The sequence below is a fragment of the Rosa rugosa genome, chromosome 4 (genome assembly GCF_958449725.1).
Source record: "Rosa rugosa chromosome 4, drRosRugo1.1, whole genome shotgun sequence".
Taxonomy (NCBI): domain Eukaryota; kingdom Viridiplantae; phylum Streptophyta; class Magnoliopsida; order Rosales; family Rosaceae; genus Rosa; species Rosa rugosa.
Window position 1 is genome coordinate 51,072,245 of NC_084823.1, and position 12,501 is coordinate 51,084,745.

The 12,501-nt window shown below is 38.5% G+C and overlaps 1 protein-coding gene across 1 annotated transcript; it reads right to left on the reverse strand.

The window, feature by feature from the left end:
- Positions 1-2,421: 2,421 nt before the first annotated feature.
- Positions 2,422-5,409, reverse strand: LOC133743217 (F-box/FBD/LRR-repeat protein At1g13570-like). The gene is made up of 6 exons (XM_062171083.1): positions 5,188-5,409; positions 4,084-4,907; positions 3,836-3,988; positions 3,507-3,689; positions 3,170-3,352; positions 2,422-3,060 (listed from the first exon to the last, which is right to left on the reverse strand). The coding sequence occupies exons 2-6, from the start codon at positions 4,867-4,869 to the stop codon at positions 2,713-2,715; spliced, it is 1,653 nt and encodes a 550-aa protein (XP_062027067.1). The 5' UTR covers positions 4,870-4,907; positions 5,188-5,409; the 3' UTR covers positions 2,422-2,712.
- Between the last annotated feature and the right edge of the window lie 7,092 nt (positions 5,410-12,501).

The window sequence follows — 12,501 nt, forward strand, 5'->3', positions numbered from 1 at the left end:
CTAAACACTGACCTGTGGAGTACTATCATGAAAACAATGGCATCAGAACAATAAAAATCGAATCGAATACATCAAAACAATGGCATGTGGAGTTGGAACTCCTTATTCTGCAAATTCGAAAGTACTTGCAACCAAATTAATACTGTACGTGAATCTTGACCCAACACGAAGATCCAATAATTGGTTAGAAAACTTTTCAATCTCAATCAACATCATCATTATCAATTGAACCAGCTGATCGATAGAATTAATAAATATGTAGATCATTACATGAAATTATTACGTAACTTACCAGCGGGATTAATATTCCTCTGCGATGATTACTGGGCATGCAAATTTAGGGTTAGGGTTGGCTGAGTTTGTAAAAGGCAAGTTAGATATACACACTAGTCATGTGTAAGAAATTTTTTTTCATTCAAAAAAATTAATAAAAAGTATATAAAAAAAAGATAGTATCTTCTGTAAATGGTGTTAGTTATGTGCATATGGGTAGAGAAGTAAGGGTAATGGAGATAGTGGGTAGGGGTAGTTATCCGCAGATGAATTTTTTTTCTTTCAATATTTTTTTGTTAATTACATTTATATCCCTCATTTATTAAATATTAATTTAATATAATTTATGGTGTGAGGGTATTTGAGTATTTTCACGCTCACTTTAGTTAATAAAAGTTTTTTCTCTTAATAATAGTATTTTTTTTTAATGAAGGCATAGCCAATATAATATATAGTCGTCACAAGCCAGAATAGGTCGTTACATACCCTTCTGCTGCCATGTACAGACAGACAAGAAGTGAGTGGTAGTACCCACAAGTGGTACGTACATATAGTCCTACTCATTGTACATTCAAATACGTAAACATATATAGCGGATAACCTCCTTCTGTACTACTCCAGAGATGCTAAAGAGACATAGATGCACATCAGTGCTTAGTTTCCTAATACAAGGAATTATTGTAATTTAGACAAACTAAAAAACATATAAATGGGCTTAGGGCTAAAAAACCCTAGCCTAAATAGGAGGCCCAATAGGGCAGCCCCAAAGAGAAGAGCCCAACTCAAGGTCCAGCAAGCCAGGGTTGACCCAAGCCCAGTCCACCCTTCCACCACGCCTGCAGCCGTCTGTGCAGCGCCGCCCAAGAGTCTGGTCACCATGAGCCCGCGCCACCCAAGAGCCCCGCCACGAAGCCAACAGCACCACGAGCCACTCCGCCGATCTCCTCCAAGCCAGCACCTCCCCTCCCCCCCTCCCCCCCGAGCCACAGTTGATGCACCAGCCCCGTGACCCACACGCCGCACCATCGCCCAGCCGCTTCCAGATCCACGCTGACGGATCTCGCCATCCCTGCACAGAAACCACAGACGCCCAAAAAGGCCTTCCAAACCTGCCATCAAAACCAACTTTCTAAACCCTAAGGCAAAACACCTCATCTTCCGATTTCAGCCCCGGGTTTTGAAGTGCCCGTCCGGCAGTCAGCCAAGAGATGACGTGGCGAAGCGGGCGCTATCCATGGCCGCCGCCTGACAGGGAACAGTGTGGCTGTGTTTGTGCTCTCTCTTGCGGCGCTAGGGCTAGAGAGAGAATAGACACAGAACTTTTTCTCTTAATAATAATATAGATACACGTCGAGAGGTTAAAGAAAAGGTCGGCTGCCTTGAGAAGCACACACAAACAAGACCAGGCCTACGATATGATCTGGGCCTTGAGTCAGTATCCATTTTAAATTAAAAGGCACAAACACAACTAGACCTGCCATCCAATAGAGCTGTGTTTGGCTATTTTGTTCAACTTCATCTTAAATATATCAAATAATCAAGAAAGAAGAAAAAAAAATCATTAACTAAAACACAATGAATTTGGGTTTAGCAGTTAACTAGGTTTTTTTTAGAGAAGGACGACAATCAATTATTCATGTGCAAAATAGTTGGTACAAAGTGGAGTAACAATGTTACTCAAAGCCGAAGGAATAGATCCTACCCAATCAAAATTGAAATCAGAAGCCATAGCAGCCATACCTAGCCTATGGGCTACCACATTAGATTCTCCACCAACAAAACTTAAGAAAAAGTAGCTACGTAGTTAACTAGTTTAGGGTGAGGTTGTAGAAGAAAATGGGGTTCAGGGTTTGCTTATTAAAGAGGTTTCGGAGGCACAAAGACAACCATGCCTAAAATTCGCTTTGGGCCTCTGTTGGGGATGACGGACTACTTTGCAGTTTGCACTATCGATCTATGTCATGCTTCTTCACTGACCTAGTATGAGGTGTTTCTACTTTGAATTTTGTCGTTCAAAAGTCTCAACTTATCTTTGGTAAAATAGTGAACCATAATATTTTAGACTCAACTTGCATAGATGTGGGTGTTGGCACTGCATAGGAGTGGGCATAGCCTCACTCGTCTAAAATTGGTGAATCGGTTTTCAGAAATGACAATCAGAAATATCATAACTATGAAATGAAGCAATAAACTTCCACATGGAGGGGAGATCACTCACTTTCCACATTACAGCATTATGAAGATCTCGCTCATTAGCAAGCAAGCTGTGTAGCTCCTACTGAAAACTGTGTATGCTAACTCCTAAGAGAACCAGTGACAAAATCCATAATGGGTGTAGACTACAGCTAATTCTCAGAAGGAACCCTCAAGTACCAACACAAGAACCATTTGCCAAATCCCATCAAGAACACATGACTTCACCAGTCCAAGCAATACAATTCAGTCTGAATCTGAATCAGACTCAAGATCAGTATAATCATCATCAAAGTCAGAATCCTCATCAGATTCTGAACTTAATGGATCCAAGTAGCTTATCTCTGCATCCACTGACGCTCGCTTAAACTGGACCAATTTCTTTAACAGCTCCAAAGAACAATCTACAGAAGTAGGCTGAATAGTCATCCTCTCAAGCACAGGTGAACTTGAAAGCAGAAATCTGATGAAATCTACTTCAGGTTTGACTCCATGAATGCCTGTTAATTGCACAACTCGTAGGTGGGTAAATACACAATTCTGGTTGTCATCTGACCAAGGGTTCACCTCTCCCAGAACAACATGATGGCGAGCCTACAAAAGATGAAGGTCAATCGCATAAGAAATATTTAATACAAAATGTAGATATATATACATATGTATGTCTCTATTATATTGAATGCTCCAACAGAATAATACGCACCGAGATTTGTAGTTCTTGAAGAGCAGGAGAGCTCAAAAGCAGAAACTTAATGAAGTCTACCTCAGCTTTCACACCAGAGAAGCAAGTTACTTTCACAAGTCGCAGTTGGGTGAATGCCCAGTTCAGGTTGTCATCTAACCAAGAATTCACTTCTCCTGAAACAGCCTGATCTTCAAAAGGTGCCTACACAAGATCAAGGTAAATAGCATCAGAATCTCAAAACTTCTGAAAAACCAGTTCTTTAACTACAATTTATAAGATAAGGTTTGCTTTAAGTTTTCAACTCAATAAAGTTAGTTATATTGCATGCTCTAATAGCATAAAACGTAAAACTAACCACAATTTCTAGCTCTTCAAGAGCAGGAGAGCTCAAAAGAAGAAATTTGATGAAGTCTACTTCAGCTTTAACACCAGAGAAGGCAGTCACTTTCATAAGTCGCAGTTGGGTGAATGCCCAATTATGGTTTTCATTTAACCAATAGGTCGCTTCTCCAGCTGTAGCCTCACCTTCTTGGTGAACCTACACAAGGTTATAAATAGCATTAGATTGATCTCAAACTTCTGAAAAAGAGCTCACTTACCTAGAATAATTTAGATTAAAGAATATTCAAATTTATAAGTCAATATAAGGATATTAATTGCATGCTTAAACAGAATAAAACTCACTGAAATTTTGAGTTCTTTTAGAGCAGGCGAGCTTCTCAGAAAGCATATAGCAGCTAATATCTCCTCCAAATTATTCAAGCGTATGCCTATAGAAAGGAACTTCAGACATCGACATGGTTTAGGCAGCTCCTCTGCTGAGGAACCAATAGCACACTGGAACAAACAGGATGCAAATATAAACAACATAATCAATTAATATGCTTAAATTCCCAGGTCCATGTATAGTATGAAATAACACATTCCATTACCTTTGAAAGGAAACCCTTGATTGTAAGCCTTTCCATAAGTGGTAGCTGAACAAAATACTTGAGCAAATTGCTACAGTAGCTAGAAGCTTCACCAAAATCAATTAAAACATCAACCAGATTTAAGGTATTCTCCACCTTAACATCCTCAAAAGTATCTTGGACTTCAAGGAATTGGAGATTAGGTGCATCGATCTTGAGATGGGTGATACCGTTCAAGTCAATTAGAGTCAGCCTCTCAAGCAGGGGGCAGGAACCAATCAATTTTTCAAACACATCTTGGACAACAGTAATGTTTTGAAGCCGAAGGCTCTTCAATCTCCGGAAGCCTTTGAATCTCGAAGGGGGGCAAAGCGAACAATTGTTTAAATCCAAATGAATCAACTCTTGGCAAGAAAACAAACATGACGATATCTTGTACTGAGACCCCCTGGATTTTGTGAGTGTGAACTCTTTCAAAGATTTTCTTGTTAAATGAAGAATCCATCTGTCAACGTCACTAGCGACTATAAATTTCCGATAAACAAGCTCAAAAGCATCTACAGGGCCGATTTGAAGTAACAGAACACGATCAACAATGCTCACAAATGTAGTTTTCCTCCTCCTTGCCTTGCTGGTTGTACCGATTTGGTGATCATCAAACACGAGACGGGGAAGCATAGCCCATTTGCACCTCCAGTTGCTGGACAAAACACATGTCCTCACCGCCTCCCTGATCGGCAAATATGACAAAATCTTTTGTATAACACCACCAGGTAAGTTGCTTATTCTGTCCAACTCCATCGTCATCTTCAAAATAATGAAAATTGGGTGGGGACAATTTGCATCTGGCCACATAATGTAAATTTTACCATCAGTGTAAACTCAAACGCTTATGTTACCAACATCATGATAATTTACCCAAGTAAAACCCGAAACTTCAAATCTCAATCGTAAATTTCTGTTCCTGACTAATTGTTTGAACTGAATTAAGGATCTAGTTTAGGGTTTAGAAATTTGCCCAATTTACAACAGTCAAGAAATTACAGAAAAAAAACTCTAATAATATGCATCACAGAATCAATTGAATACAGTGTAAATTCGACGAAATTGAAACAAAATACGTACCAAATCACTTCAATTTTGGCCAGAAACATAAGAGAAAAAAGCCAGATAATCAAATCCTTTACGGCGAGTACTGCGAAACGCAATCGAGGGTTTAAACGACTCGTCGTTCGTCAAGCATGGACAGGGAGAGAGAGAGAGAGAGAGGGATGGGTTTGGGTTTGGGTTTGGGTTTGGGTGAGGTTGTAGAAGAAGGGGGGTTAGGGTCTTAGAGTGGCACAGAGGTTTTAGTTTTACAATTGAAGAAGAAGAGGCTTCAACAAATTAAATACATTAATCAGTCTACACCCTTCAAATATGGTGTCTTCTCACTTTCTATCTTGTAATTTCTAAGGTTTCAATTTTTTCCCCAAAATGACAAATATTAACAAATTTAGACATTGGCATGGCAAAAGATGAAAGTGTTTTTATTAGGAAATTTTGTAATCCCACAACAATTTAATTGCTTTTAACTTTCAATTATAAACCGTTTGAATATAATCTTCTACATGAAAAAACAAAAATAATTGAAAAATAATAAAGATGGTGGTGTAACATGGGGCATGAAGAACAAATTTGTTCTTTTCGAGTTTTCGTAATTCAGTTTTAATCGTGTACTTTTAAAGTATGTTGTGTTGCAGCAGTCTTGCTCAACTAAGTCAACTCCAAGACCGCTTTAAAAACACAATAACTACATTATATTGTATAATGAATTAGTATAATTCTTTTTCTTTTCTTTTTTTGTAGGGTCAAAAATCATAACATGTGTATGAAGCTTTACTTCAAAAAAGAAACATTTGTATGAAGCTAACCCAAATTTTTTTTTTTTAAAATATAAATAAAAAGATAGATAATTGTCTAATGTCATAATAAAACTACGTTTTCCTTGTATATAAATGACAAATTGCATGGGTTCAAATCTCTATAGCCAACATTTTTTCTGTTAAATAAAAAAGATATATTGCTCACTGCTATCTTTTATCCAACAAAAAACGACTCATGCTACCTAAAACCGAAGTGTCGATAGGTGAAGGTGATTTTTGCGAGTTGCTCCATAAACGGGCTCTTTTTATCCGAAAGACGAAGTAGCTCACCTTTATTTTTATCAATCCTGCGAGGATAAGTAGTGTAGTGCATCCACTCATAATCAAAACGAAAAACCTTGTCTGCAATTTCCCTAGTTTCCCCCTCTGCCAAACTCATGATAATGGAGGATGATGTGCCATATAAGAGTAATGCTCGGTTCCCTAACTCTAAAATTCTAAGAACTTTGTGACGAGGTTGGTGATCTTCTCGTCCACAGCGTTTGAGAAGAAGTCAGGTCAAGGGACGCCCCGAAGATTACAGTGCAAGGTGTTGGCACACTCGCACACTCAAAATAGACTGTTTGCTAGCCGGACTGGTTTCCGAGCTTTAAGAGGAATAACTTTTATATCTTTGTTGAATATCATTATTGACAATTTTATCCAAAAAAATTATTGATTTGTATAATTTTATATTTTAATAAATGAGAATATTAATCAAATAATAATATCATTTAGCTTTCTTTCTTTGCACAAACAAAACACTAGAATGAAAACCAAAAAAACATTTCCTCGTTGCTTAATTTTCTAGCAATTCCAAATGCTTCAAGGGGAAATCAAACTTCCCATTAGCTAGTTTTCCCTTCTTATGGTAAACACAAAGGAATTGATTTTTTTTCTGGAAACAAAACGAGGCCTTAGTAGCTGACATATATTCTTATCAATCCGGGAAGGATAAGTAGTGCAGTGCATCCAGTCATAATCAAAACTAACAACCTTGTCTGCAATTTCCCTAGTTTTCCCCTCTGCCACACTCATGATAATGGAGGATGATACGCCATATATGAGTAATGCTCGGTTCCCTAACGTTAAAACTCTAGTCCAATCTTTCCTTGAGCGATCAAATTGGTAGATATGCCAGTAAGAATCTCTTTATCCTTATCAAAAGAGTTGTCCAGACCGTAAAATGCAAATAAGAGCTCCCTACCAGACTCAACCAAGTAACACTTCCATGGAAAGAAAACACGTAGTTTTGAAAAGGGTGAATAGTCTATCATAACCCAGTCTTTAAGGGCTACATGGAAGGTAGCAAATGTTATTGACGAGGATCCCAGGTAAAAAACACAGTGGACAACTCCATCCACATAAGCTAAGCCCCCAATTTCATGATCTTGAGGCCGAGGATACTCTCGAGTAATCCATCTTTTATCACTGAGTTTACAGGTGCTTATAAAGCAATGTTTGCTTGTAGAACATCGACCATCGGTACTTCTATAGAGGATCACAAAGATTACACAGTCATGACAAGTTGGACTAGTCGAAAAGATAGCTGCTACCTTAACATCTTCGTCATTATCAAACATGTCCATGTTCAAAGAGGGTAGTTCCATAGTCTTGCCCAGAGGGTTGTAGAAAAAGAATGTTCTAGTTGAACGCTGTTCTTGTTGTGGTTTTGGGGCATGTTTTGTTGTAGTTGAAGCAGGTTGTTCTTGTTGTGGTTTTGAGAAAAGTAACCAACCATGTTTCGAAGCATGAAGACGGCAACCAAAGAGTTGATGTCCTTGAAGGATATTCATGTTTCCGATACAGTGAAATTGCATGTGCAAGAGGTCCGCCAGCTCCAGTGCATATTTCTGCTCATAAGAACAGTACCTAATTATGGCTGGGGATTGAATCCCACGTATCACACAAGCTCTCCAACTCCTGCACACTGCGCCGAAGCGAAAGAGATCAAGATAAGGGAGGCGTTCGGCTACTGAACTTAAGATGTCAAACGAAATATTAGACCAACAAGAATAGTTGTTTTCCATAGACATTAATTGATGTACTCCGTTTGGCAAGGCATGGACTTTGCTGCATATTTATAGGGGTCTAGGAAAAACGTTTACCGTTTATAATAGGACATAGGACTCCTACTTAATTAAGAGCATAATCCTAGAAAATCTAATCAAATTAGTAGCATAATCCTTTAAAATCTAATCAATAAGTTGTGTAACTAAGATTTCTTGATTACCTACAATATTAGGAATTCACTTTCCTTATTTCCTTATTGTACAAATTATGTAAATCTATCATCTTCAACAATGCAAGCTATTCTAGGAAAAAAATAAAAATAAAAATAAAATAAATAAACAATGCAAAGCTACGTTGTAGATTAAATTAAGGACTAATTTCAGTTTACCTCCCTGAGATTAGGGGTCGTCATCATGTTAGTCCCTCTAGTTTCAATTTAATCAGTAACACCCTTGTACTCTCCAAATTCATCAGCCGATTTTTGGACTTCCGTCCAAATTGGACGTTAAATCTGTTATGTGGGCCCCTTTTAGGGAGCAAAATGGTAATTTTGAGTTTCTTTTTTTTTCTGTTTCTTCGCTTTTTTTTTTCTATTTATAAAAATAGAAAATAAAAAATAAAAAACAAATTCTGTTTCGCTTTTTATTTATAAAAATAAAAAATAAAAAACAAATTCTGTTTCCTTTTTTTTTTTCTTTCTGTTTCTTCATTTTTTTTTTTTCTATTTCTTCGCTTTTTTTTTATTTATAATTTTGTCTTCAATCTATACACCACAAGTTATAATAGGTTTATAAAAACAAAAAAAGTACTCTAGGTGTTTCTTCTTCTTTTTTTCTCTCCTATTTCTTCGTTTTTTTTTTTTTTTTTATAAATTTTGTCTTCAACCTATACACCACAAGTTATAATAGGTTTATAAAAACAAAAAAAAAAATACTCTAGGTGGTTAAAAAGCCGCTTGCTGGTCTACGATATTTGTGATATATCTCCGATAAAGCAAAAAAATTTAGGATATATCTGTAAAATAAATCTATAAAATATAATAGGTTTATAAAGTGAAGAATAATAGGATATATCCCCAATAAAGTGAAGAAATATCTGTAAAATATGATTAAAAAAATAAATACAGATATTTCTTCACTTTATTAGGGATATATCCTAAAATTCTTCGCTCGCTGGTCTACGATATTTGTGGTATAGCTCCGACTTAGCAAAGAATTTTAGGATATATGGTCATATCTGTAAAATATGATTAAAAAAATAAATACAGATATTTCTTCACTTTATTGGGGATATATCCTAAAATTCTTCGCTAAGTCGGAGATATACCACAAATATCGTAGACCAGCGAGCGAAGAATTTTAGGATATATGGTCATATCAGTGAAGAAATATCTGTATTTATTTTTTTAATCATATTTTACAGATATTTCTTCACTTTATTGGGGATATATCCTATTATTCTTCACTTTATAAACCTATTATATTTTATAGATATATTTTACAGATATATCCTAAATTTTTTTGCTTTATCGGAGATATATCACAAATATCGTAGACCAGCGAGCGGCTTTTTAACCACCTAGAGTATTTTTTTTTATTTTTATAAACCTATTATAACTTGTGGTGTATTTTTTTTTTTTTTTTTGAATAACTTGTGGTGTATAGGTTGAAGACAAAATTTATAAAAATAAAAAATAAAATAAAAAAACGAAGAAATAGGAGAAAAAAAAAACGAATAAACACCTAGAGTATTTTTTTTATTTTTATAAACCTATTATAACTTATGGTGTATAGGTTGAAGACAAAATTATAAATAAATAAATAAATAAATAAGCAAAGAAACAGGAAAAAAAAAAAAAAAAAAAAAAAAAGGAAACATAATTTTTTTTTTTAATTTGGAGCTCAAAATTACCATTTTGCCCCCTAAAAAGGGACCACATAACAGATTTAACGTCCAATTTGGACGGAAGTCCAAAAATTGGACACGGCTGATGAATTTGGAGAGTACAAGAGTGTTACTGATTAAATTGAAACTAGAGGGACTAACATGATGACAACCCCTAACCTCAGGGGGGTAAACTGAAATTAATCCTTAAATTAACTAAAAAAGTAAAATATAGCAATGTGATTTCTTCTGAAAAGCCTAAGTTTTCAAGAGTTATTGGAAGCACTAGACAAGTGCTTTTCAAGATCACGTTTAACTTTTCAACTGAAGCATAGGAAACTGAGAGCAAGTTAAACATCTTTGCAATCACACACAAAATCCCTGCTGCTTGTCGGAGAAGGGCACCTTGACCCTGAGGATTGAGGAATACTACCAAGTTTTTATTTATTTATTATTTATTATTATTTATTTTTTTGTACGAGTTATTGGCTTATTGCTGATACTCTGATTCCTATTAATGTCAGCTGTTCGGTTCATGCATGTTCTCCACTGAGAGACACTTTTTTGTTAGCAAAGCGACACAGAGAGTTACCATCAGATTTTGTCCTCCCTGATATAGAAATCCAAAGAGGTGAAGAAATAGATGTTTCCCATCAGATTAAGGTTCTTCAAGCTAATTGGACGTGGAAGCCACCGTTGGATTGGTGCTCCAAGAGTTGTTACTTATGATGGTGAACCGATCCTCATAGATGAAGTATAGGAATAAATTTCAATCTTTCTCTTATCAAATCCTGAAGGCATAAGTTTAGGGAGTACATGGCTAGAAAGCTTACCAGCCAGGGTGTCCCAAAATATGAGCAGCCAACTATTCATCAAAAAATAGTTCAAGCGGTTGAAGTGGCCCTCCCTCGTTTGCCTGTTTCTGTGATCATGTGGACGTGAGTTCAAAGATGTAACATCTATAACTAGGATCATGGCGGACTTGCTGGGTAGTGTATCAAGTAGTCAGGTGACAATTGATACGATTACATGGGAATCCATGGAAACACACACACACAGACACACGAGCCCACGAGTATTCCTGCAACTGCGTTGAGGTTTGGAAAATTTGAGACTTGATGATTTGGAAGAGGATATTATTAGACAGGCATCAGTGTGTGTTATTTGTTTGAAGCAGCCTGATCACTTTGACGCTGATCTGCTGATGGTGGTAACTCGCTTGCAGTGCTCAGTGTCCCTTGTGCCAATACCCAATGCCGTTGTGATACTGCTGCGCTTGTATGCAGATTATGGAAGTGTTAATGTCTAAAAGTTCGGCGGTAGCTGAACTTTTGTTAACGCTAATCCGGTGGGCGGATCGATACTTGTGGTGTTCTCAAAGCTTCCGCAACCTGTCAAGTAAAATACAAAGGGCGTCAGAGGGAGACCGCGCTGAGCGGTCTTCAACTCTCCAATGCCTAAGTTAGTCAATGTATTTATGTTGACAAAGTAACAGTAGGTAAGTATTGAATGCGTAATTAATGAGGAGAGAGGAGATAACCTTTTATAGGTGAGGAGGAGGCTGACCTCTTCCTTGTTTTCGATGTGGGACTGATGTGCTTCAGTTCCCAGCTTCAGGAGCTTCTGATGCTATCTTGGCGCGGCGCGTCGGCGGTGATCTGGGGGTGATCCGCCGCTGAGGTTGTAGCCCGCCTGGCGGTGTATCTGTATGTCATTCCTTTGGTTGGAATTAGTACCTTTGGCGGTACAATGAGCGTGGCCCATTATAGCTAATTATGCTTGCAAATGTGCATGTATGTACAAGTCCCCCAAGTCCCCAGTCAAGGAGGGCAATCTTGGTTGGGGAGTTGCTCGGCGGTTTGAAGCGTTTTCTTCCGCTAGACTTGCAGGAGCATAATTAGCGTCAGTGCGTTGTCAACCATGGATTTTGTGAGCAAACGCTTTATACCCTTTCGGGTGGGCCCCTGCTAGGCCCCCCAGGGAGTCCCCCACTCCCCGGCTAAGATAGACCTCCGGATGGTCGGCAAATTGTTCGTTGAGGGGGAGCTGCACAGAGCAGAGGGTGTTGGGTAGCGAACCCAATTTTAGTACCCGAGTGACGGGGGTCAACGTGCCTGATCAGGGCCGTCGTAGACTGTTGATAAGTCCCCGTGTCCCGTTGGGACGGTCTGACCGTAACTCCGCGTGGCGGTCGTTGTCAGAGTGAGGCGTGGCCTCGGGATCCGCCGCTGGCGGATATCCCCCCGCTGACTGCAGCAGGAAGCAGCGTCCAGTAGACGTGCCTGGTGGTACTTTATTGAGCAATATTGCGCTGAACAAAGCACGCAGCTTGCAAGATGAAAGGGGGTTCCGCCAGAGGTGTGTAGCGGAAGACGCCCCGCTTGCAGGATGGCAAGGGAGAAGTTCTGCTGGCGGGGTTTCGCTCAGCGGAGACTTCGTCACTTGGAAGATGACAAGGGAGAAGTTCCGCTGGCGAGGTTTCACTCAGCGGAGACTTCGTCACTTGGAGGATGACAAGGGAGAAGTTCCGCTGGCGGGGTTTCGCTCAGCGGAGACTTCGCCACTTGGAAGATGACAAGGGAGAAGTTCCGCTGGCGGGGTTTCGCTCAGCGGAGACTTCGTCACTTGGAGGATGACA

Coding starts and splice junctions, on each gene's coding strand:
- LOC133743217 (XM_062171083.1), bottom strand. CDS start 4,869: ATGACGATGGAGTTGGACAGAATAAGCAACTTACCTGGTGGTGTTATA. Junction 3,690..3,835: donor TAAAAGAACTCAAAATTTCA/GTGAGTTTTATT, acceptor AACCTTGTGTAG/GTTCACCAAGAAGGTGAGGC. Junction 3,353..3,506: donor TTGAAGAGCTAGAAATTGTG/GTTAGTTTTACG, acceptor GATCTTGTGTAG/GCACCTTTTGAAGATCAGGC.